The sequence below is a fragment of the Lepidochelys kempii genome, chromosome 14 (genome assembly GCF_965140265.1).
Source record: "Lepidochelys kempii isolate rLepKem1 chromosome 14, rLepKem1.hap2, whole genome shotgun sequence".
NCBI classification, from domain to species: Eukaryota; Metazoa; Chordata; order Testudines; family Cheloniidae; genus Lepidochelys; species Lepidochelys kempii.
The window spans coordinates 6,606,579-6,633,543 of NC_133269.1; the positions used below are offsets into that span (position 1 = coordinate 6,606,579).

Below are 26,965 nucleotides of genomic sequence, written 5' to 3' on the forward strand. Positions count from 1 at the left end.
GATCTAGCATCCTTCCAGCCCACTGCTCTCTGAGCAGCCTCAGGAGCTGGGATTACCATGACCTCTAGGTATTTCTGTGGCCCTCGTCGCCATGGTATCCTGCCTGGCTGGGTACCATTATTGGAGACTTTATATTAAACTGCTTACAAGTGCTCCAAATCCTCACAGTCAGCCTTTCTGGCGGAGGCAATCCCTGGTTCTGTTAAGCCGCCCTTGGAACGCTGTTACCAGGAGAGCTTTAGTGCTCAGGCTCTGGAATGCTGATTAATGCTGGCCTTTTGCAGGCCCCAGCTTGTCTGAAGAAAAGAGCGGGGGGGGGGGGGGGGGAATGAGGGAAGGACTGAAAAATATGTTGTTGAAGAGCGGCTATTTTAGTAGAATACAATGGAAACAAGTGACAGCCCCTCAGGAGGAGCCAATCAGCATTCTGAGCCTTCTCCTCAGGACAGTGGAGGTCATGGAAATGCTGTTTCTCATCTACTCTGCCCTTTTCTTCTTTCCCAACCAAAGGGAACATGCTTTACCCAAGGCCACCCCTTCAGGGACAGGATCTGGATTCATAAGGCAGCAAGCCTATACTGCACACTCCTAATGGCGCTGTGTACAGTACAGTCCCCCGGCACAGGTATAAACAGCAGTGTAGACAGCTTAGGCAAGTGCCAGAACCTTAGGGTATGTACCCAGGTACGTGTCTGACACGGCTCTCTACACACCCAAGCAGGGCTCCCCGGTCTACACCGCTATTTTTAGCAGCGTAGTGTCCCACTGCCAGAGCCTTTCCCCACCATAGGGAAAGGCTCTGTCGGGGTAGAGGCAGTGGGGAAAAGCTCCAGCAGTTCCCCACTGCCAGAGCCTTTCGTCGCTGCCATAGCCTTTCACTGACACATGTAGCCCGCTTTTCACTGTGGTGCGTAGCTACACACTCTACCTTCCACTGCCCGTGGTGTGAAGTGTAGATATCCCTTCAGCGTGCCGCTTCTAGGCCTGGGCTACACCTAAAATGTAGGTCACCTCAGCTACCATGTTCAGGAGTGTGAAAAACCCACACCCCCAAAGCACCATTATGATGTCCAAATCACTAGTTATGCTGACCTACCCCTCGGTGTAGATGGAGCTACATTCTTCCATCAAGCTAGCTACCATCACTCGGGGAAAAACCACTTCCATCACAAGCGGTAAGCTAAGCTATGGGTTTATGCCAGTCCCCGTAGTGTAGACAGCAGATGGCTGGGTCAGGCCCATATCATCCTTGGAGTATCTTACAGTGTCTCTAAAAATTCAACCCCCCTCTTCCTATCAGATGTGATCAAAGCTTGAGCTTCCACCTACAGTATTTACTGTTCCCTGTCACTCTGGAAATTATGTACCCAGCCACACACAAGAGGGAGGGGAAGAAAACTTCACCCAAGAAAATTAGAAGGTGAAAAAAAAATCTTCAGCTACAATTAAACGCTTTTTACTGTAATGTATAACTAATCTGTTGAACTCACTGCTACAAGATGGGGAAAAAGTTCTGGAGGATCAGATATTTGAACAGAATTAGATATTAGACCAACATCATCATGCAGTTTCATTAGATATTATACAAATGTATAAAGGATATAAACCCTCATGCTTCAGGCACTAAGCCAACCAATAATTGCTTGTGGCCAGGAAGAAATGCCCCCTATTACCATATTATTGCATAACTGTTTCTTATGAAACATCTACTCCTTCTTCTGAAGCACCAGGTTGAACTGTCAGAGACGGGATACTGGACTGTTTGAACCACTGATCTGATCAGATATGGTGTTTGACTAACATTTGGCTGGCTTTTATTCAAAAGAACCCTATGCACATGAAAAACATGGAGGATCCACACCAACCTGCAATCAAAAGAGAATTTGGCAATGGCTTCAAGAGTTATTCTCCATTTCCTAGACTCCCTGAGACTACATGGCAGCTACAGAATTCAAATGTACATTATTCTCCCATCCACAGTAATAATTCCAATTGGCGTTTGTTTTTAGGTCATGTTCCCTTCCCAAACAGAGCACTTCTTTCTGAAATCACTTTGACGTCTGTTGAATTTATGGACCCTGATTCCTATTTCCATTTTATGAACTGTTATCTTTTTTGATGCCCTGGGATTTTACATCTGTGTGTTGTCTGTCAGGGCAAAAGGCAGATAAATCAACACACTAATGAAGGCCATAATATGTTTTACACAAAAAATGCCAGGTTTTGGTGGGAAACTTTAAAAACCGTTGGGTTTGCTTTGTTTTCATAGACATTTCCTGTACAGTCCCCACCCCCACCGCTCAGTTTTTCAACAAAAAAATGGTTTTGCTTTCACTTTTCAAACCTGTTTATGGTACTGGGTTTTGGTTTAAAAAAAAAAAAACCAGGGTTTGAGTTCTGCTTTTTGTTGTTAAAAAAAAAACCCAGAAAATGTCATCAAAAATAATTTTTTTCCTGCAAAAATTTCCACGTACACTGAGGCCACTGTACACTGCACAAAAGAGCCTTGAAGTGGGAGTTAATAATACATTCACATCCACCATTAAGGCCCCTTTAAAGTAGCTGGACAACATAAACTGCCTTAGGGCTTGTCTTCACGGTGGAATAATGCGCTGTACAGGGGTGTGATTTCTAAAGCGCGCTAACATGGAGCATTAATTGTTCCATGTTGATCCTGCTGGTCGAACTAAAGGTTCCCTCGTGTGCTTAATGTAGTGCTGTTCCAAACAGCATTATGTTAAAGTGCACCAGCAGGGTCTACATGGACGAATTAACGTGTAACATGTCAGTGTGTTTTAGACATCACACCTCTGTCAGCACGTTACCCCAGTGTGTAGACCCGGGGTAGGCAACCTGTGGCACGCGTGCCAAAGGCGGCCCGCAAGCTGATTTTCGGTGGCACTCACACGGCCCGGGTCCTGGCCACCGGTCTGAGGGGCTCTGCATTTTAATTTCATTTTAAATGAAGCTTCTTAAACATTTTAAAAACCTTATTTACTTGACATACAACTTTCTTTTTGCGAATACAGACTAACGCGGCTGTTACTCTGAAACCTAACAATAGTTTAGTTATATATTATAGACTTATAGAAAGAGACCTTCTAAAAATGTTTACATGTATTACTGGCACGCGAAACTTTAAATTAGAGTGAATAAATGAAGCCTTGGCACACCGCTTCTGAAAGGTTACCAACCCCTGGTGTAGACAATCCCTTAGCATAAATGAGAATCAAGCCCAGCGGGTCTCCCTGCATGCTTAAAATTAGGTCTCGTCTACACACAAAAGTTGTACTGATTTAACTATTGCAGTGGCGTGAACGTGGTGCACTGCGTGAACGTGGTGCACTGACTAGCATGGATGCCGTCACATCAGTATAAATTGCCATATACCAGTATGGCTTATCCCTATGCAGGACGAGGAATAGGCAGTACAAGTATATGGCCTTGTCTACACTTGAAAGGTTTGCTGGTATTGTTATACTCAGGTTAACCATCTCTAAAGGTAAGGTAACTCCCTTCTCTTCATGTGTCAATATATATTTATGCCTGTATCTGTAATTTTCACTCCATGCATCTGAAGAAGTGAGTTTTTTACACCCAAAAGATTATGCCCAAATAAATATGTTAGTCTTTAAGATGCCACCGGACTCCTTGATGTTTTCATCTCTAAAACGTCTATTACAATTCTTACTGCACAGGTAAATTGCTCATCTTAACTGAAGCCCTCTGATGAATGGCTCTAGTCTAGAGAATTGCAACCCATTACTACCAGGTACGTTACATGTCTAGTGATTCATGACTTTTTTATTAAAAAAAAACATGATCATTTTAAGTTTGAACTAAACTACTTAGTATGTTTCTATTACTAAGCGGGCATCAGGAATATTCCTTCGACATTAATCTACTGAAAAAAACCTATTTGTCTGATGCTTGTATCCATGATACATTTTGTATGATTTGTTTTTACTGCTAACAAACCTTATTCAAAACAGGGCACTGGCTGCAGTTCCAGAAGTGGCCTAGGTGGTACTGCTAGGGAATATAGGTGCTGTTGGAGCGGAAAGCAAAGGATATCTGAGTGAGACAATGTGAGGAGATGTACAGACACTGCAGTCAGCCAACTGCCTCCAAAATAAAAACAACCACCCCAATCAGCCGTCAGAACTGTGCATAAATCAGATGCTGCAAAAATAAATAAATAAATAAAAGGAACTGGTTCGGAGAGGATGTGTGTCAAGGAAAAGCCTGTAACATCAAAGGCAGTTTTGCTATCACTGGCTCACAAGTACAAGATAAAAGGGAGTAGATTTTCATTGCAAAGTACTTGGCTATATGCACTCAAGCAGGGAGGTACAGTAGACATGCAAGCAGCTCTCCAGCATGAGTGTGTTGGGAGGCACAAGGCCAAGTGATTGCTGACCCATGGATGTCTCCTTATTAGAATATAATGCATAAACTCCGAGGCGCTGGATTGCTTTGATAGACTTGCCTACTTCTCTCTCTGCAGGGCGTAGCACACACCAGACCAAATGTATCCAATTGGCTGGAACAACTCAAGTCTCAGCTGGCTAAAGGATGGGGAGCCAGGCAACTTCAAACACAACTGGTGGGGCTGCTGGTTTGGACTATGGTTCAGGAGTGCACCAGTGTCTAGCTCGCAGACAGAGAACACACTGGAAATGGCAACAGCAATCCCTGGTTACAAAAGGCAGGGAGCTGAGACCAAAACTGGCTGAAAGGGTTGTCCTTGTCCTAGAAATAGCAATCTACTGTTTGATCCACATTTAATCAAACAGTTTCCTAAACCCGGGAGGGTCTGGCCCTGACAGGGTTAATTCATCCCCTATGTACCTCCAGGGAGAATTACAAAACCCGCTCACCTTTAAGGGAGTGCTCAAAAGACACAAGCTGATCATTTGAAAGGCCACAAAGCCAAGGCCTTCCGTGTTATCATCTCCGTGGGGATATTTAGAATAGGGCAGGACAAAACTCTAGCAAAATGCAGCATGGGGCCAACCCTGTACAGGCAGGGAAAGGAGCCAGAAACACAACAGTTTCCCATCCCATCCCAATTTCCTACCCTGAAATGCTAGGAGTCCGGAGGCTTTCTCAGGAACGCAAGTAGTTTGAGGCAGGAGTGTGATATTAATCAGTGAGTAACCACAGACAGCGCACATCAGACAGGCGGTAAACAGGAGACAACAGTCAAACTAAATTAGTACCCAATGCAACCTTTCAATATTTGTTGCTATTATGACAATCTAGGGTTTAAGGTCAAAATGTAACTTATTCCTTTGGGTAGCAACATTCCCGGGCAGTTCTCTGTAGCACTGCCTCGTAGCCTGCAGCCCCAGTGCTGCTGCCCCAATCCAGCACGGTGCTCTGTATTACCCCCAAGCCAGCACCACACTCTCTATTACCCTGCAGTCCTGAGCACTGCGTTCTCTATTGTCCTGTAGCACGGCTACCCTGAGCCGCACTGCATTTTCTATTGCCCTGCAGTCTCTGCTTCCCCCGACCCACTATGGACTGCCTGTCTATCATTTCTTCTTTGTGACCCGTCCGCAGCCTCTTACGCCCCCTTCAGTTTCCTCTCCCCACACTTTTGGAAATTCCCAAGCCCATGCTCATCTATCATGGCTATTATATTTCTCTGGAACTGCCTGCAGGCTTTCAGCCACTACTGGGCAAATAACCACTCGAGATGGTTAATTCCCTGACTATTGCTTAAGTACTGGACATGCTCTGCTAATTGTAGCATTTCACAGTGGCCCATCACTATAACCTCATTATAATAAGGTCTATCAAAACTCATACAGCCAAATGGGCTTTCGCCATATCTCCCCCACCTCCGTTGTTTATCTTAGGAGTCAACAAAGGGTTCCATAAAAAATATTAAATTCCAAATACGCAATGGACTTGGAGAGCAAATCCAAAATCCCTACCGGGAGCCAGATTGAGAAGCTCCCAGCAGGGCAGACTTTCAAAGCAAAGAGCAAGACTTTAGTTGTGGGATGCTCATTAAAGCCCACTGGAGTTCTGCAGCCAAAATCTTGTGTAACACTCGGAAAATGTGTCCGTGTAATGGCTGTCCTGCTAACTGCATTTCTCATGCGTTAGTGAGCTGTGAGAAGGTCCTATTGTCATGTGGACTGAAAGCTGCAGGATACGGGACTGGCTGCCCTACTTACAAATTGATAATGGACATATTGCGCAAGCCAGGACTCAGAACGAATAGGAGCTTAATCGTGACCCTGTTTGTCAAATCAAGACAGACTCACGCTACTGGCTTCAAGTGCCTGGGATCTTTGTTTATCTCTAATTCTAGTGCTACAGCGACCCAAATATCACATGGGATGGCATTCTTATCACTGCATCTCAGCCATGAAATGCACAGGGAGAAAGATCTGAAAGGTCAACTGCAAAGCAAAAAAGGAATGGGGCAAGGGCCAAGTTCTGCACTTTAGCCCGTAATGCCACATTGATGGGCCACACACCCCCGCTAACCAAACTGCTCAGTGTACAAATCAAGTTTTAACTACTCTTTTAAAAAAATATTTTCTGTCCTGCCCTGCCCTGCCCCACCCCACCTCTGCCATGAAATCCAGTCTGTGACATTCTGGCCAAGCTGGGAAATGCCAAAGGAGCCCACAGAAATGTGCAGTTCCAAATTTGGTAAGGTTAATTTGTAACTGCCATCTTGCTGCTAATGGAGTGTGGTCCAGTGGGTAGCCAGGAGACCTGGGTTCTATTTCTGGCTTGTCCACTGATGCGCTGTGTGACTTCAAACAAGTCCACCATCCCCTCCTATGCTGGTCTATCTTGTCTACTTGCATGATAAACTCTTGGGGACAGGCACTGTATCTCATTGTATGTCTGTATCATGCCTGGAATCTCAGCTGAGACTTCTCGGTGCTACTACTGTGTACTACAAATAAAATCAAGCCATCGCAGATTCTTCTTCAACCCTTCCACCAGTTCCCGGCAATCTCCACAGTGCCCTGAAGAGACCACCCTGTCTTGAGTGAAGAGGCAGCTCAGATTCCAGGCTAGCTCAGCTTCAGATCTCTCTTGAATGATGCCAAGTAATGCTGGGCAGTTGGTAATATGGAGTCCTGTCATGTGATGTCAGACCTGAGGCCAGTCAGAGCCAATTTACATAAGACCTCAAAATGAGCTGGGATGGGAGTCTGGGAGATAGGGAATGAACAGTAGATTCATTATGCTAACTAGCCCTCTGCACTCCACTGCTCCCCCCCCCTCGCCAATCAAACCACATCCCTACGGAAGCTGGGTCCACAGTAGAATTTCCCACCATTGTACCACCGCATGACTAGATGACACAGTGGTTAAAGTGGTGCCAAGCTGTCCACAGCAGCATTCCCACCGTGACGGCCCCAATGGTAATGCTCGCATGCACAAGGCCTAACAACTAACCCTCACTGAGGTGGTGTCTGTAATTCCCCCTGCAGCTGAACCTTGAAGAGAGTCCACTACATACCTTGTGCCCTTGCTGCGACTGCCCAAAGAGAATCTCAGACACGTCTGAACCATCGAAGCGCCTGTTGGGAGGGAGGCTTGCCTTTGCCAGGGACACCAAGGTGGGGAAAATGTCTGTGGTGCTGGAGCAGAGAGGAAGATTTCATTAAAACATGGATGCAACGTCCTGGAAAAATCCCATCCACACCCTGAGCTTGGAGCAAAAGAAGTTGAGCCTGTCCCCCAGCGAGCCCTTCCCAGGCCTAACAGGAATGTTGGGGCATATGTGGGCCTGGATGCTGGGGGAACACAGGAATTCAATCCTGCTGCTTATCAAAGCTAATGGCACTTGTGAGTAAGGGCACCCATCCAAGAAGCCTGCCAGAATCCCTAGCCTCTGCGTATTTAATGAAAGAGCCCTGGTAACGTGAGGCACAGCTTGCTGTGGGCATGCTCTGTACGGGAGACGCAATTGCCTTATATGCCATAGTGATTAGCATCTTTTTAGGATAGTGAGCACATGTGTGTGAGATGAGCCAGCACATCTTACACAGATCAATCTGCCAAAGAACACAGCAACTGGAAAGAGCTCAGAGGCCTGTGCCCAACAGCGACAGGAGACACTAAACAATTTCACTACTAAAATATGGGACAATGGGTCAAAATGGGCTATACCCAGCATCCCTGTAGAACGGGGCTGGAGCTGTTAGGGAACGTAGTTTCTCTCGAGGTACTTATTGGTCTTTTCCACCTCTGTAGCACCTGAGCACCTCACTATCCTCACTCAATTTGTCCTCACATCACTCACGGGAGGTTAGGAAGCATTATCGTCACAGACGGAGACCTACGGTCACATAGAGCGTCTGTGGCAGAGATGCTCCCTGGGGCAGGGAGGTCTTTTTGTCCTGTGTTTGTACAACACCTAGGTGCTACCCCAGTACGCACAATAATCAGGTGGGATTTGAACCCCAATTCTCCCACGTGCCAGGCCATGCCCTAACGCCTAGTTCATCCCCTCTGCTGGCATGGCTGAGTATCTCCTGCCAGAAAGGAACACAGAAGCACTGCACTCACAGAGGAATCCTTTGGGCCTCCAGGTTCTCGGATACCTGGGAGTCCACATCAAAGAGGAAGCTGGCCAGAGATACTGCAGTTGTGGCAGGGCCACATAACCCTTTATGAAGTTCCCCAGAAAGGTGCCAAGTTCCCTTCTGAAGGGAAAGTGCTAACTCAGTCACTTTTCACTCCAGTCACAGCAGATCCTGTAACCTAGGAAAATGTGGTCTCACTTACGCATCGCACACAGGAACCATAGAAACCAAACTGGAAAATGAGAGCAGTGCTGTTTTGTGCCCTTATACTGAAAAGCCGTCAGCATTTCCACCATCATCCTCTCTTTTCAGGGGGTTACAGCTCAGCCACAAAATACTGCTCTGGGCTAATTCTTGGTTACTCCATGTACTAAGATCCTGCTCAGGGTGTGACACACACAGAGGAACAGGCATCCTGCCACCCAGGAGCTGCACAGTATAGACCGGTAAGGCCAGGAACAGGAAGGGTGGGAGCTTCTGCCTGCTGTTTGTGGACTGCAGCCAACTTTTAATGTGCTGATTGTACATGAACATGGTCTGATGGACTGAGCATGGGATAGGGACCAGGAACGCCTAAGCTCTTGCCTCTGCTACTGACTTCTTGTGTAGCCTTGTGGAATTCATTTATACTTTCTAGGCCAAATTCATCACTGTTATAAGCAGGCACAACTCCAGTGAGATCAGCAGCAAATCTAGCTCTCTGCATCTCTGTTTCCCCTCATCTAACCCTCACTTTCTGTAGCTCTGTTTCCCTTCTAATCCTTCCTGTTGTTGGCACAAATATGAATTCACTCCCTGAGGGCCACATATGATTCCTACCATCCTCTGGCGTGGACAGCCACCTTAGCTGCCGGTGAGCATGAGCACCTGGCAATCTAGCATGATCAAAACAAGCTATGTACCAACTCTGGGGACAGATGTGTCCTCCCATGGCAGCCCCCAGTCCCTTATAAAGGAAACAGGATGTCAGCATGGATCAGTGACATTCCCCAGAGCTCCCTGGACCACGTGCACAAGGAGAGGAGAAACATTTCATGTTTAAAAGTGCTTCAAGACTTGCAGATGAAAACAACCAGGTAAGAGCCCAACGGTGTTCATGACCTGCTTCGGTAAGAAGCACAGGGGCTTGGGGTTTTAAAGAGGGCTAAAGGAGTTAGGCACTTAACTCCCATTGACTTTCCATGGTAACTGGGAGTTTGGGACCCTATGAAACCTGTAGCCTGTGCTGCTTTGACTCTGAAACCTCTAGCAAGTAGCTTCGAGAAGGCCCCTTACGCTAGGCTCCCACAAGAGTTACAACAAGGCTGCAAGAATCGGGGCACAGGGCTTCCATCGCTGGCGCAAAACAGCAGTGCGGATCAGCAATGAAAGCACCTCTCTTTCATCAGCACATTCTCCTCCTCAGGGGTTTATTCTTGAGGCGGTAAAGGGCGTTGGACACAAGAACAGATAACTCCCAGCCCGAGAACAGCTGCCTGGAAAGCGCTGCGTGTTCTCAAAGGCTCTTATCCCCCGCATGCCTAAGGCACCTGAACAGGGTGGTAACTCCCTGCTTGCTGAAAATCCAGAAAGGTCTCTGTCCCAGTCACAGCACTTACAGACGTATGATGGAGTTGGCCAGGGTGGGAAGAGCTCCTTCGGCCTCTCGGACCTCCAGGCAGCTGGGCTGAGCCAGGTGGGTAAACACCTCCGCTTTAGGAAGTAAACGTTAGCGGCGGGCAGGTTCCACTGATCAGACACAAACCCCACTGGCAGGAGCTCCGAGTCCTGCTGCTGACTCCTTGTGATCTCAGGGAACTAGCTTAACCTGCGTCTTAGCTTACCAGGCCCAAGGAAGGCAAAACAACCCTACAACGTCCCTGTCTCACAGAGGCCCTGGGGGGTGGATTGCTACTATTGTGCTCTGGGCTGGAGCAGAAGTGCCATGCCAAGCCGCAGTAAGAGTGCCAGGTATTACAGGGCCCAGGCCTGAACTCCTGACTCAACCAGCACTCCCGCACTCCCACGGAAGTCAAGGAGCATGACTGGACACAACAGGAGTTTTGCCTGAGTGAGCACTTCTGGCCTGGGCCCATTGGTACTATCCCAGTTGCGTGAGCTGGAAGCAGAGGAACCTGAAGCTCCTATTTCTCCGGCTGCTAAGAGACCGAGCAGCCAAACAACGCCGAGGAGAGCAGAAAGGCAGGCTCAGTCTAACACCCTCTCCTAGAGGCTGGCTGATGGGTGAGGCAAGCGAGGAGGCTGTTAAATAAGTCAGGCTCCAACCAGAGAACACTCAGGCCTCATCCCCGGGGGAATCCCACCCAGGCCAACAAGGTTCCATCAACCTAGCGACCGTTGCTAGGGGAGGTGGGGTTCCTACACCAATGGAAAACCCCCTTCCATCACTGCAGGGGGTCGCAGTGCTGTAGCTACACTGCCTCAACGACCGTAGTGTAGACATGGCCTACGGCTCCCATGGAGCCAACCCCGAGGCTGCCACCTGCCAGCAGCTCCCCCTGCTGGCCAGGCGAGCTGCAGATGCTCTGCACCTCTCAGGATCCGGCCCTTAGCATTACCTCTCAGAACAATTTCAAGACGTTATGCCAAAAACGGGTCGGAAACAGCAGCCAGGCCAGTGGAAATGATCAGAGACTCAACGCTGGAAAGGGACTGTGTAAGGGGAGAAAACAGGGATATGTGAGAGGGGCACATGAGACCCGTTGGCCATGTTAGAAACAACCACATTTCACCAAGTCACAGCTCTTGACCATGGTCCCGATTCTGCAAAGGGACCTTCACAGCCTCACAGGCAGATGCCTTTGCGGGATGATTTAATGTTTACACAGGAGTGCCCACAGGGCCCCTTCATGCTAGGTACTGGGCAAACTCATAAAACTCTGCTCTGAAGAGTTTACAGTCTAAACTCAGGGCTGGTGCGATCTGTCTTGAAACCACACACGCCTGGGGTTATTCCATAACACAGCTCAGGCTCACCCAGTTTTGTGGGCCTTGAATGGGAGCCAAGCTTTGAGTTCGTAACGCCCTTATTCCTACGCTCTATGTTGCATGTGACACTGTGACTCCAGTTGTTGCTGTCAATCTCTTTCCCCCATCCCCCTGTGAGCAGTCTCCCCTGTGACTGGCTTTTGATCATGAAGGTTTCAGAGTTCTCCGGGGGTATCACGTTCCAGCATCCCCTGCAGATATGAAGTGCAGATCACAGATGTCAGGAGGTTTCATGCTGTAACAGAACCTTTGATGACAATTCATCTTTCCTGTCAATGTTCCAGGTCTTCAGCTCTAACACAAGAGCTCTTTCTTAGCTGGTATCTCAGGATTCAGAGTTCGCTGACTGCTGAGCTGGGAAGACACAAGCTGGACGTGCATATCAAGGGAAGAAGAGACTTCTAAGACTGTTGACGAAACTCCAGCCATGAACCACTCCCCAGCCAGGTCAACCAGCATAAATACACTGCAACAACTCTGCTTGGGGTCAGCTCTAGACTGAAAGGGTTAACAATTTGCACTTTAGCTCTTGTGTCAAGTTACCTTTGGTATTTTGAAGGTGCCTGCAATAAATATAAGGGATGGCACCTCCTTCCCTGGGATGGCAACATCCAAAACACAAAACCCACTTCCTTGGCTAAGAATCAATGCAGCTGTTCCTGACAATTTAGTACACGGGGGACCAAATCTCTCTAGGTGAATGTGCATTTGCCGCTGTGCACAGGGCCGGCTCTAAGTTTCTTGCCACCCCAAGCAAAAAGAAAAGGGTGGCCAATATGCCACCCCTGGAATTGTGCCGCCCCAAGGACATGCTTGTTTTGCTGGTGCCTAGAGCCGGTCCTGCCTGTGCAATACACATATGCGACCTTCCAAGAGCTGTGTGAAGGCCAATGTGGTGCAAGAGGATGAATCTCAGAAGTAAAGCTAGGAAAATGTGGCAGTACTGAAAGGGGAAGATGCTTTTGCCTACATAACAAACACTTATAAGGAGACCTGTGGGTAAATAAAGCCATTCAAACTTTCTGCTTAGGGTCCATGTTTATTTGAACAACACTGGAAGTTCTGACTCTACAAGTATTTCTTCCAACTCATTGTAGGGAAAGAACCAGGCTGAATATTTCAAAAAAATCAATGAAGCAGAACAGCAAGTAGCTCACAAGGATGCTAGATGACATCATGACAGTAAAAGCCTTTCTCTTTAAGTCCACCTCAAACCATATTTTGCTGATGATGGTACAATGTAGACAGCTATGCAGCAATAAAGAGCTATTAAGCAAGATACACACCTGTCCCTGCAAAAAATACTGCAGAATAGCTTTGCTCAATCTGCAGAATTTTGCCAAGAGAGTGTGTAGTAAAGGATGGTGCAATTTGCTTCTTACTAGTCCCAGTGACCTACTTCAAGGCCCTACTTTTGACTAGTGAGGAGAATGGTAAAGTCATGGCAAGCTCTACTAGTTAAATTTCATTAAGCAAAACAGGTTTCAGAGTAGCAGCCGTGTTAGTCTGTATTCGCAAAAAGAAAAGGAGGACTTGTGGCACCTTAGAGACTAACCAATTTATTTGAGCCTGAGCTTTCGTGAGCTACAGCTCATTTCATCGGATGCATACTGTGGAAAATACAGAAGATGTATTTGTAAGGAGAGTGATCACTTTAGATAAGCTATTACCAGCAGGAGAGTGGGGTGGGGGGAGAGAAAACCTTTTGTAGTGGTAAACACCCATTTTTTCATGGTTTTGTGTGTATAAAAACATCTTCTGTATTTTCCACAGGATGCATCCGATGAAGTGAGCCGTAGCTCACGAAAGCTCATGCTCAGATAAATGGGTCAGACTCTAAGGTGCCACAAGTCCTCCTGTTCTTTAAGCAAAACAGTTAGCCACGGCAGATTTCAGTGGAAACAAGCTAGTAGCTGCATGTTTGCCCTGGCACACAGGACGACAACGTGTGTGTAAAAGAATACAGAGTGCCTCAGCATGTTTTTGTTCAGTTCTGACTTGCTGTCCACGGCTCTGTGCCTTGCTGTCCACTGACCTAGACTTCCTTCAAGCCTTGCTTAGCACTGCTCTGCCCAGGATAGCCGCACAGAGTACAGACTCAGTGCAGGGCATTCTGAAGCCAGCCCAATGAATCTGAAGGAGCTTCTACAGTATAATCCATAAAGGGTCCGATCCTGCCGGGCTTATGCAAGAAAAGGGCCCATATGTAAATGGGAGCTCTCTGCATGTAGAATTCTGCTGCAGGATCAGGTCTTTAAGAGATTACACTCCACATGGGCCTCCAAACCTCACTCCACAATGGCCTTCTGAATCACCATCCTTTGAGGGTGAGGGGCAACCTTCATCCACAGAGAGGTTTCCCAGTCACATAAAAATGCTGCTTGGCTTCTTCCCCAATGGGAGCAAAGCCTTAACCTTGACTGCTTTAATTGAGGCTGGAGATTTCACCTCGTGCACCTTCCTCCTGCACTCAGATCCATCGCTCACAACTCCACAGGAACGCTCCATCTCCTCCCGGCCAGGATGTTCTCCCAACAGTCTTTCCCAGCACCATGTAGTGCTGGTTGCATTAGCATCCCTGACCGAGAGACTGGAGTGCAGCCAAGCTAATATACAGGTGTGCCTCTTTCACAATGCAGCCAGCTGCTTGCATTTCCTGGGCTTGGCGTGTTGCATCTTCCCCTCCTTCAAGGTGATCATTTCAGGTAGCACCTATGCTCTCCAATGCCAGTTGGGATCACAGGACAAGAGAAGGGAAAGACCCATCCAGACAGTCCTTGGGACCATGCCCTTGCCAGTGCAGGGGACAGAAATACATGGCATGCTGCACAGACGTTAGCTAATGAATCTTGGCCACACCTCTGTGCAATGGAGAAGGTTTATCATTCCCACTTAACAGGGGGGTGAAATGGAGGCGAAGAAGGACTGAGGCCAACATTTCCAAAAGCATCCACTAATTCTGAATGCCCAGCTCAGATGAGCTGCTTTATTCATCAGCCTGAGACACTGAGTGCCTGGTTTTCAGATGTTCAAAGCACCCACATCTCCAGCTGGAGTAACTACGTCTCAGTATAAGGCCCAGGGGAGGAGAGTTAATTCCTGCACCAATCTGAGGTGGGCACAGGGACTGATGGGGAGTGTAGCTGGTGGGAACCCTATCCTGGGCCTGGCAAGTGTCACCTCAGCCTGCAGCACAGGTCAGATTAGCCACTCGGGCTGGTAATTTCCACCCTGATTGCAAGAGTCCCTCTGGGCCATGGTAGAAGTGCCACATCATGCCCCCTACCCTTGGGCTCCTGCAGTCATGAGAGAGTAAAAGTCCCGGACACAACAGCTTTGCATCGCCGGGGGTTTTGCAGTTGCCTGGACTGGGACTCAGGAGACACCAATTCAATTCCTGGCTTACTCACAGACTTCCTCTGTGACCTTGGGCAAGTTACTTAGTCTCTCTGGGCCTCAGTTTCCCCTCTGTACAGTGGGGAGAACAGCCCAGCCATTCCTCACAGGGGCGAGTGAGGATAATATCCATTAGTGTTTACCATGCATTTGGATGCCCCATAAATACCTAGAGAGGCACCTAAGAGCAGAGGCCTCAAACTGGAAAAGACTGCCTCTGGGTGCGAGCCCAGGCCCCTGGGTGAGCCAGTGGTCATGCTGGGGCACAAGTTCAGAGCAGCAGGCCACACTACTTCTCTAACTTGAGAGAGGACACATCGGCAATTCAGCCAATAACAGAGCTTGATCTCTGCCAGATTTCCTGGAGGTGGATTCCTATTGGTTTAATGACAGCAAAGAGAAATACCCTGCAGCACTGGGAAGACAAAGATGACCTTTCTGTGAAAATATCTGGATCAGATTCTGTAAGAAAGGCTGCTTCCAAAACAAGCTATTGAGAGATCAGAGGACAGGCTAGGGTCCATTGCTGACCTGTCATGGGGAAAAAGAAATCTGGACAGTAAACAACCTGCACTGTTTTGAGGTCGAGTGTCAGGCAGAGAGCCTCACAGGCAGGTCACAGTACAGAGCCCTTCCTGATTGGTAATGACAAAGATTATCACTCACTCATATCCACCTGGTGGTCTCAGTCCCTACCTGACTGAGGTGTCCCGCACTCTGTGAGACACAAATCAGTGTCCTTGTCGGCAGTCCAGCCAGAGGCGCCTGCAAATAAGAGAGCCTGAGAAATCAAACTCTCCTGTCACCCCTAGGGAAAATCTCTCCTATGAAGGGGGAGAAAGCTGGCACTGCTGTGGTCTCTACTACACCTTCAGTCCCCAAGGCTCCCAATGGACTGCCTTTAACTGGCATGAACGTCTGGTATAAAACCCCACAGCCTTGGGATAACTTGGCCCTTTACCGTATCTGTTCGACTGGTTACAAAATACCAGAGCTTCACTTTGTTCCACATCATCGTATATACTCCCACTTTTCCTACAACTGCCCTGCCCTTTGCCCCCAGTTTGCGATTGACATTCACTAATGCCCATTTATTGAGGTATTGATTTACGTCACCACCATGTGCGTCTCCACCGGATGTGGCCAGTGAGTGGAGTTCCCTAAAGACAAGCCGTCAGCCCTTCACTTGCAACATCCTGCCTTTTGTTGGTCTGTGTCACACACTTGAAGTTAGTTATTTAAACCTCCTTGGAGTTTGTTGTCTTTAGATTTCCTTGTCCAAGACTGACTCCCCGTCAGTGCAGAGGGGATAACTGGATGCAGGCCAAGCTAGAGGCACTAGACCTGTAGAGCCCTGCAAATCTGCGGATATCTGCTTTAGGTCCACAGATACCCGCGGACCATGTTTGCAGCTCAGATGCGGATACGAACCTTGTATCCGCACAGGGCTCTATGGATCTGGGCTCATGTCAATCTAGTGACTGAGAACCCATAGATCTGGGTGCCAAATTACCCCAGGCTCCAGACCAGAGTAGCTGCACTGTAGTGCTGTTTGCTGCCCCCAGCATGGTGAGTGCGTTTCACACGACAGTACATAAGGCTGGATTTCCCGCCCCTGGGGCTGTGCGGGACTGGAGAATTTCATCTTTAACAACAACAAAAATCTGGAACTGGGTATTTCTGAGAGCCTGCAAGTGCCCTTCAGCCCTCTCCTTCTCTAGTCCAGCCACAGCTGTGCGCCCTGAAACTCTGGCAGCTTCCTGGAGTTATCGCTGTCAAACCTGCTGGACTGGGTCTGGTAGACCTAAAAGCAGCAGGTAATCCATAGTCTTTCCCTTCACCACTCAGAGCTGCAATGTGGGCTTTACACTCTTTCTTAGAGCATCCAGTCCTGGCTATCCCTTCCCCACCCCACTCCGTGACAGGGGACCAGGCTGTGCAAACAGTTGCTCTGATCAGTTGGAGCAGAGCTTTTTGTGTATAATCACAATTCCTTTCTTCCCTGCAAGGAGGATTAATCTTTGGAATGTTTTGCCTCAGGCTGTCCTGGCAGGGTTCACTGGGCTGGCCCTCAATAAGAGAAGGACAAAGACTTGGATTCCACCAATGCTGCACCATACACACGAGAAGCAGTCCTTCACTCCGGTTTTATCCACAGCCCAGCTTGAGGTCAGGCAGGAACACCCTCCCTTCCCCCAGGCACGCTGGCAGCGATCCTGGATTTTCCTCTACCTCCTTCTGAGCCATTGAGCAAAGGCTCATCTGTCAGGACCAAGCCGACAGATCGTGGTTTGCTTCCCAGTGTTTAAAGCAGAAATGCCAGCAGTTTAACTCATGCCCTGAGAGCACATTACCTGCTTGGGAGAAAGACTATGTAAGATCCAGGCCTCCTAACGCAGGCTCCCAGTCCTGTGCTTAGCTCATTAGACCTCACCTAGGGAAAACAAAAAAGTTTTGTCCTCCTACCTCAACAGTGCAACGCTTGACACATTGGCAGGGATCCTGCCAGGCCAATAAGCCAGTGCCGGAACACGATGTCCCCCTTCCCAGGTCGTTTGCTTGGCTGCACTCCCACCTGGAAGACAGACAGGTATACTCACAGCGGCCCTTCTGCACAGCAGCTTTAGGTTAACCCAAACCTCTCCTGATATAAAGTAAAGGAATTATTCAGCGCCACGGATACTAAACAAATGACAAAGGAGGAGGATTGCATCAGAAATGTGAAGCTAGGTCAGGAAAAAAAAAAAAAATCCTGCAGCAAAGTGAATTCAACGAGTAACTTCCTCCCAGCCCCCCCAGTTTCTTTAGGATGAAATTCACCCTGGGCCAGCACCAGACCCATGCATGGCTTAAACCCTGTACATTTTGAGTCCTTCCAACATTTGGGGGGGGTTAAAAAGGTTACAGAGTTCTTTTTTCAGAGAAGGAAGAGAGAGAAAAGTTAGCTGGATTTCCCACTTTCGCCCTTTCTAACGAAGATTTTGGGTAGGAAAATGGACTCGATGACCCGGAGGTCCCTTCCAGACTAAAATTCCTAACAGTGGTACCTTTTACTTCTCATCTGTTTTGATGAGAAATGGAAAATTTGTAGAGCTGATTTCACAAGACACATAGCTGGGGTGACATTATTTCCATAAGCCTTTGATGTTGTGTGAGAACCTAACACACAGAGAAATGTTTAGCTTGCGGGTACTGCTGATTCGGTTTTGTTTCTATGTGCAGGCCTCAGGGGCTGGCTATGGGGGTGGAGGGGGAGTGGGGTGTACATGCATGTGTTCATACAGTACCAACTGGAAACAACTCCAGTACATGAAAGCTGCACCCTCCAGATTGCTGATGTATACATACAAACACATACCTGCAACTTAAAACTAAATCCCTTCTGACCACATCACAAACAATTTCCCCTACTCTTAATTACCCACTAGTTCATTTCCCAACAAACCTGGGTCTACCTCTAGCAAGGGAGGAAATATAGTCCACTGGCTAGAGCACTAGCCTAAATAAGTCACCAGGACCAGATGGTATCACCCAAGAGTTCTGAAGGAACTCAAATACAAAATTGCAGAATTAACTGTGGCATGTACAGTAATCTATTGCTTAAATCAGCCTCTGTAACAGATCTTTAATTTGACCCTCCGTAGTCCAAATAAAAAGAGGCCCTTGTGCTTTTTAAATAACGGTTCTCTTGTACCAAGTTACAGCTGGGTTAACTGAGACACAGTAAGATCAAGTGATTTGTATACAAACCTGTAATGAGTCATAGCAGGCAGCAGGAGAGAGTCAAGGAATATTTACTAGGTGTGCTACCCATACCACATATTGTGGTGGCTTTACTTACACAGGAAGCCAGAGCAGCCTTTTGACAGGTTCAGGGTGACATTTGCAGTAGTAAACACTACGCTGAAGCAAAACAAAAGAAACAAATCCACATGGATTTTTCTCAGTGATAAAGGTTGCACAATTATGTGATGCCATCCAATTACAAAGGTCAAGGCTTTCCACAAAAACTTGACACCAGACAGAACAGAACATTCCCTTGCAAGTAATAACAAATCCATCCCAATGATAGGCCAAAAACTAGGACGTTTCCAGCGGGGAGACGGCACTGCTCCCCCTTTCAGTGCGACTCCCAGGAGAGGTACAAAACAGGGGGAACCGTGCAAGGGGGACACCGCCCCCACATGCCTGGGAGGGGTGATGGTGGGTCCGCTGCTTCCTTCCTTAGCAAATTCAACACACCTCCAGCACCATCTCATGCGTCAGGTGCATCGCCATGGAGACATCAGGATTCCATTGCAGCACCAGCCCTTCCAGGGGTTCAGGTGTAACAGCTAAGGGCCCACCCAGCCAGAGACAGGGAGACAGTTTCCCCAAGGGGTTGGGGGCTGCTGAAGAGGAGAGGGAAAGCTTTTATTCTGCTGTGCAGAGCTCATGGAGAGGCTCATCTAGTGACCGAGAACCCATAGATCTGGGTGCCAAGTTACCCCAGGCTCCAGATCAGAGTAGCTACACTGTACTGCTCTTTTGTAAACTTGCCAGCTAGTTTCAGGCCTCACCCAACCCATTTAAAAAGCCTGGTCACCACAGGAACGACACTCACCACACTGACAGCCTCCCTTGTTCCCCTACACCTCTACCCAAAAAATCCCAAACACCCTCTCCCAAGCAGAGATTTGATCCCAAAAAGGGAGAAGTAGCAGAGACATCATGAAGTCCAGCAGGCACTTCACTATTGCTTTTGATTTTATGTGGAAGGGGCTCAGGTACGACACTGATGGGCGGCAGTCTAAAACAGGCAGACAGATCACATGCTCTGGGGATGTCAAGATAGGCAAACCACATCCATAAGAACCCAAAAGAGACCTGAGGCAATAGAAGAGAGATCAGCACCTATAGGACTGAGATGCTATAGAACAAACAAAGATATTAGAGTCACATCGGCACTTTTCTCACTTTGAAATATCTATAAATATTCCTTTTTTGCATCCAGTTTAAGATGTGGGATTTTAAAAATCACTGCTCCTGACAGGTGTTTCTATATCCTTATGGAATTTCTCCCCTTTCTGTGAGGTCTGGTCTGTAGGGTTGTCTGTGAGCAGTGGGTTGCTAGCCCCGGTTTGTTGTTATAGGGTTGATAGTGGGTGCCAGGCTACCTGTTATCATAGGCTTGGTTGCTCATAGGTGTGTTGGGCTGTTGCTAAAGATTTATTTTTTTATTAGGTAAGAAGAGAAATACAATCCCAATTTGCTGATTTTTAGGAGGTGGAGACGGAGAGAGGAAAAAAAAAGTGATAAAAAATTACCAAGCAAGAATTGCAAAAAGATGCAAGGAACAGGGAGTGCCCCTTGTTTGGCTGGCCAGGCCCACAGCAGCCTTTTCTCAGAATCCCACAGCAGTTTCCGCCGGGCCTCTACTATATTTGGAAGATGTCAGGAAACAGATGAGGAAAGAGATGTTGCCTCACTCCGCTGCCCCCTCCCCTTCCGTCCTGGAGCAAATGGGGAAATGTAACCCGACACACGTTCACAGTGCGTAACACAAGCAGAAGCGGGAAACACCTGAGTCATGCTGGAGACTTTTGGCAGCTTCTGTGTAAATGATCAAAGCCACCACACAGATGGCTCCCCCGGAGACAGCAAACACTAAAACCCCACCTCCGTACAGTTAGATTTGAGGGCTTACAATGACACACACTTACAGGCCTGATTTCCAGAAACACAGAGCACCCCTGGCCCCTGCAGAAGTCAGTGGGAGCTCAGCACTTCCAGGACAATAAAAGCCAAGCTCTAAATAATTCTCAGCATAGTCAGAGCACAGGTCTCCGTTGGGTCACCTCAAGAGCTGGGTGGGCTTGAAGTCCTTGTATATGCATCTCTCGTCAGGGCCAGATTATAGTTTTATATGGAACTAGAAGCTAGAGTATATGACACTATAGGTCCAGATCCAGGGACTGTCAGTTAAAAAATTATGTTTGCAACTATTGTGCAATAAGAGAAAAGCTTGAAATGTGAGCCATGTGTGAACAATACCTGCCTGAGTCTGCAGACAGCCTAAGACAATAGCTCCAAGAGGCGCAAACTTCTCCAGTCATCTTAAGATTGCTGCTTCCATAAGAAGTGGTAGGGCCATGGCATGGGGGCGGGGCCAGGAAGCTCCATGGGCATGTGTGTCCAGGGCCCCGGATTGCCTTAATTCAGCCTGATGCCCCATGACATTTTGGGGAAACACCTGCCATTTCGTACTAGCTGGTCCATTCTAAAGGCAAGAAAATTGCTCTTCAGAAATTGGAGCTCCGCAGGTAAATCAATCCATGGCAGAGATGGTGCAGCAGTAGCCAGACAGCTGGGAGTGAACTCTGCCAGAGGCAGGGAAGTATCCTATCTCTCCCTTCTGCTTGGTGGCCAGATTTGAACAAGGGCCTTCCAGGAGCAGGTCCCTCCCCGCTCCCAGCTGGTCACATGTGATGGCTACCAAGATGCTAACACCCTCGCAAGCAGCCTTGTCGGTTACCTCGTTGCCTTTGCCATGCCCCGGAGAATGGGCCCACGTTCCCTGCAAGCTCGCACTTCTGAGCCCAAGGGCCATTGTCTCCTGGAGGAGAGAGAAACATCTTGGTGAGTAACAGCCAGAGACAGACAAGTTGGACTGAAACACAGCGAACGAATCAGACCATGAAGGCCATGGGAGAGAAGCCAGCTTCCATCCCTAGGGCAAAAACTCAGATCAGTTCCATCAAAATGAAGCGTTACTCTGATTTCCACCTGGGAAACTGAGTGAGAGTGGCCCAATCTCACACAGCTTCCACGGAGCAGATTATCTGGTGGCCTCTCTCAATCGAAGGTACTCCAGACAGAGCCCCCTGATGTTTAGGGGTAAGTGGGGAGCTGCTGCAGATGATATTTGCTCCCCATGGGGAAGCTCATACACCCTTTAAAGAGGCAACCAATCCCCTGCTTTCCTCCTCTCCAGCACCTGATGGCTTTTTACCTCGGCAGGCGCTTGAATGAGGACTGACTGAATGGCTGACAATGGAGGTTATTTCCAAATAACAGGACCATGTTTTCTCAAGGGGGCTGAACTTCCACTCAGGAGACTGAGTCTAAGACAGGGAGGGGAGAGGGGGGAGGACAATAGCAATTTGGCGTTAATGAGCCGCAGAGCTGTTCCTGTCATCGGAATGGCAATGAAGCAAGACATCCTCATTAGGGAGGCATCTCAGCAAGAGCGGATTTGGGTTTTTTAATTAACGGGGATTTGAGGTTTAATTTGTAGACACGGATGTCCAGGTTCATCCGCCTGCCTGAAGTGGGTCAGCTTGGGGCGGGTGGGGGGTGGGGAGGCGGTTGGAAAACAAGTTGCCTGACAGAAGGGATCGTTGCTGAGTCTGACAGAGCAGCACAGCCCTGTGAGGCCCAAACCCTGCCTATAAAGCTGGTGGGGGAGTTCAGCCTCCCTAGCAACACCCCAAGGTGGGTGAATCTGACCTATCCAGGCAAATTTACTGCCCCCATCTGCAAGGTATCTGAGTGCCAGCGGACCGGCACCTCAGGCAGGGCCTGACCAACAGGAGAATCCAGAGGACACGCTCTGGGGATCCCGGCCTCCATTCCCTGCACCCCCCCAATTTCAAGGGCAAGAGGAGTCCCCAAGTTTCAGGGTGGGCCTGAAAGCCAGTTTCTCAGAGTAACCGTGTTGCTCTCAGTGGTGTCTGCTGGGTCTCACCTGAGGCCAGGCACCAATCAGCATTTTCAACAATCCAGCTTTGAGTATCGCTCTGGGCATGCAACCGACCACATCTCCTCAGTCCATATTGTGCCTGCAGCTCCTCTTGCCCATTGCTCCCCATCTCCCTGGAACCCCACTTGGCCAGGAGAGGGTTATTCCCCACCCCTGTTGTCCCTCCCCGATATTTTGGATTACATGGGGCTTTCCCATGCAAAGACGACACTCTTACCCCTTTCTACCACGCACAGCCCCTCATCCTGGGTTCTCCTTGCTCTACAGAAGGGCCAGGGAAGGGGATTCAACAATGACGGCAGGGGAACGTGAGACAGGCAGGCTAACAGGAATGGAAGAAACAAGACCAGTAGAGATCCTGCTTTCGGTTACACTGGTGCCGCAGCTCCCAGTTCACACCAGAATAACTGAGAGCAGAGCTTGGCCTGTGGCTTTAATACTGTTTAACGCAGATGAATACAAAGGAACAGAGTTCATGGAGGATGAAATCCACTCCCCTGTGCAGAGGCCATGAACAAGTCCCCACGCCCCAAATTAAGCCCCACTTCAGCCCCTAACACAATGCGAGGGCCGTCCCCAAGACGGCTTCCCATTTGCACGTGGATGCCCTTCACCCCTTTCTCCTTCAGCCCTCGCCTTGCCTGCGGATCCAAGCAGTACGTAAATGTCAGTTATCGAGATGATCTGCTGTTACTGGAGCTGGTTTTATTGCTTCACCTGTGAACCAAAGGAATGTGTTTTCCTTCCCACAGCCGTCAACTTTGTCCTTTATCCGTCCCACCAGGGCATCCATCTCCCTCAGGCTGGCTCGGTATGGCCCAGGGAATGAAGAGCTGGAGGGAGGCTGAGCGAGGACCAAGGGCACGTGCATATGGGCCAGCGCTAGGTATAGGAAGAACGGGCGTCCGCTTTCACTAGACAGGAAACACAGGAAGTGTGTTTAGCACGTTGGTTATGAGAAAGGCGTGGGGAGAGTGCAGAGCCTGGGCACGGAGGGCAGGGCAGGGGGAAAGGTTTTTCACAATCTCTAATGCAGAAGGAACTTTTACAGAAGGCCACCAGTGGGTAAGACACTGCACTGGGACCCAGGAGACCTGGGGCCTATTCTGGCTCTGTCAGAGATGTGCAAGGGTCCCCGGTGTAAGTCACTTCACCACTTGGTACCTCCATTCCCCCTCCCACCGTCCACCTGCCTTATCTATTAACATTGTGAGCTCCCTCTCACTCTGGGTTTGTACAGCGCCTAGGGGCCCTGAACTCAGCTGGAGTCTTGTGGCTTCACCTCATAGGCCTCTGTTCTCGCAGCTGAGGAAGGTTAGACAGAACCTGCTGTGGCCAATCAAAGACGACACTCTTACCCCTTTCTACCACGCACAGCCCCTCATCCTGGGGCTCAGCACCTTGCTCCCAGGACTCTCAGCACCTGCAGCTTGGGAGGAGAGAGCTCCGGGCTGGGAATCCAGCCTGCACCAGGGCATGGCGGTGCTGGGCTCCCTGCAAGGGAGGAGAAGTTCTTGGAGCACAGGACAGGGAGCTGGGGGCTAACAGGAGGAGTCACATGAGGCAAGCAAACAGGCTCTGTCCCTCCACGATTTTTGGTTACAGCCTCCTGAGAGAGCAAACCCAACACCACTCAGAAGCAAAGGAAAGGTCCAGATGAACCCAGCCCTGCATCCCTGTTCCAGGCAGAAGCCCCTCCTCTGCAGGAATGAGCAAACAAGATAGGGGATTTGATACAGGGGGTCTCTGTGCCTCAGGTTTAGTACACATGCTCCCCTAGGCAGCGTCTCTTTCTGATCTCTCCCTCTTTGTCTCCAGCCCTTTGGTCCAAAGGCCGTTCAAGGCAAATTACAGTAAGTCCAAAGTCACCCAGTCAGGTACTTCACACTCCAGGCCCGCAAATCTCCCCGCTCTCCTAGGGTCAATAATCAGAGCAAGTGCAAGCTACGATCAGCGCGGTAATAAACATGGCAGGCAGTCAAGCCCAGGAAGGGGACCTGTTTCTAAGGGCTGGCGAGCACCCAGCCCTGTATGGGTGCATGGAGTGGAAGCAGACACTCTCTCATGCCATGGGGCAGGGCCCAGGCAAAGCCCCAAACTTCGACACACAGACTGAGGCAGCCTAGCGCAGACAGCAGCGTTGGATTCCCAAACAGGGCCCGGGCAGAGGGTTGACCTCACCCACCTTTCTGCACTGGCCATTCCTGCCGCTGGGACGGTGTAGCAGGGGGCTGCACACCTGGATTCACTGTGCATGCCTCAGAAGCCGGGTTCTGGCCCTGGCTGGATCAGCCCCGCCTGCCCTCCCACCCTCAACAGGAGCAGACAGGGAGGGGGAGGGATGGAGGCTTTTCGGCAGATAAAATCTATGTGAGAGGCGAAGCACAAGGAAGAGGCCAGCAAACCTGCCTCCCAGGTGGGTTCAAGCAGCTTCGGCACCTGCCCTGGAGTCAAGCAGCTGCACGAAGTCCCAAAGCCTCATTCTTTCCTGTCACTGGGCGAGAGTCAGTTTTTCCCTGGCGCTGTTCATGCATCCCAGAATTTTATTTGCTTTTCCCCCAGTTGCTAAGCGCCTGCTGCATCCACCACCGCTCCTGGCCCCGCCTGAGGAACCCGGGAGCACGGGGGCTGTTTCCTCGCCCCGATTTCACTTCCTAAGCTCATTTCTTGGCAGTCAGATGCACTCACAGCTTGGCTGCCTTCCAGGCCTAGTCTCTCCTTCCTGGCTGCCTGCAGTCCCCCAGCGATCCGCAGAACAGGTTCAGCAGCCGCAATGCAAGCTTCCTCCACCCTCCCCCTGCCAACATGCCACAAACCTGACCCAAAGGGGCCACACCTAGGGCCTTGCCAGCGCAGACAATCTGAGGGAAGTCTCTGGCTGCAGATCCAGGAGCTCTCTCTCCATTAGCTAGAGCAGGAGTGCTAGCCTAGGCCAGGCACTGCTGTTTCTACCACCACATCCTCTTACTCTGCTCTGGGGGCTGACTCTGAAAACTAGCTCCTCCACTTGGTGGAGCTGTACCATGCTAGGGGGATGGTGGGAGTTTTCCCTCAAATGGTCAGTCCTGCGTAGGAGAGGGCCATTCTGTTCTGTAATCTCGACTTCAGCAAGAATTCCCACGGCTCTGCCCCCCAACCCCACCAGACCCCATGACTGCAGAGTTAAGGGTAAGGGGAATTACAGAGTTTTGGAGGGAGGCTCAACTCTCCTTCCCTTCAAGAGATTCTGGGGCCATCTGAGGAGGAGGATGATAATGAGGTTAGGCCATGAGCTTAAGACTTGGGAGCCCCAGGTTCAACTTCCTGCACCACCCCAGACACCCTGTATGACCATAAGCAAGTCATTGGCCTCTCTGTGCCTCAGTTTCCCATGTGTACGACTGGGACTGCCAAGTGCTTTGCAATCTACTGTGTTTCCCTTTGTTTTCATTCCCCTGCAGAAAACCAAGGTAAGATCCGGACCCCGCTGCATCAGGAAGTAATTTTACAGGATTAAAACACAGAGGGAAACAACCACGTCAGCAGGACAGTGGTGTCTCAGAGCTGCAAACCGCATGCATTCAACTTTTCACAAAGCACGTTTAGAGGAGAATCTTGTTATCAAACAAACCGGGCTGCTGATCGTCCCCCCTTGACGTTTGTTTTTCAATCGCCAGTGGACACATCCTGTTTTCTTGTTTACAGGCTATATTTATCTCCTCAAAAGAGGCCCGCTCTTCCTCAGGGGCCTGTGAAGGGAAGGGCGGGATGACAAGTGATCGGGAGGAACTGGGTCATCCCAGTGACGCGTCTGTGCGCGAGCGCACATGTCAAACAAAGGGCTGGAAGTCACCGAAGGACACTGCAGTCTGCCTCGCTAATTCCCAGCCCTGCAAGTCTGTGCCTCTGTTGCCGAACCAGAGCCTGATCAAATTTTAAAAGATTTAAGATGCTACCATGACTCCAGCAGAGCACGTTTCCACCCTGCAGCCTATGTTTCCTTCCTTTGCCTAGAGCAGGGGTTCTCATATGGGGGGGTCGCGAGCTGTCAGCCTCCACCCCAAACCCCACTTTGCATCCAGCGTTTATAACGGTGTTAAATATATTAAAAAGTGTTTTTAATTTATAAGGGGGGGGGTCGCACTCAGAGGCTTGCTATGTGAAAGGGGTCACCAGTCCAAAAGTTTGAGAACCACTGGCCTAGAGGACGTCTCCCACACCGAGTGAAAACATTAGTCAATCCTAAAGCTCACTGAATAGCCTTTTTATTCCACAGCGTAGCTGGAGCCAG

At 49.3% G+C, this 26,965-nt stretch overlaps 1 protein-coding gene across 12 annotated transcripts in view; it reads right to left on the minus strand.

Annotated features, from left to right (window-relative positions):
* Positions 1–26,965, minus strand: part of ARSG (arylsulfatase G) — an 84,333-nt gene that overhangs the window by 4,614 nt on the left and 52,754 nt on the right. For 10 of the 12 annotated variants that reach the window (XM_073311673.1, XM_073311675.1, XM_073311674.1 and 7 more), the window contains 4 exons: positions 23,413–23,609; positions 21,469–21,549; positions 17,421–17,529; positions 7,502–7,622 (listed from right to left, as the gene is read on the minus strand). In XM_073311673.1, coding sequence (XP_073167774.1) covers positions 7,502–7,622; positions 17,421–17,529; positions 21,469–21,549; positions 23,413–23,609 — 508 coding nt within the window. Of the gene's footprint in view, positions 1–7,501; positions 7,623–11,129; positions 11,223–11,546; positions 11,750–17,420; positions 17,530–21,468; positions 21,550–23,412; positions 23,610–26,965 lie in introns of those variants that run through there. The other 2 variants (XM_073311681.1, XM_073311683.1) reach the window with 2 other exon arrangements.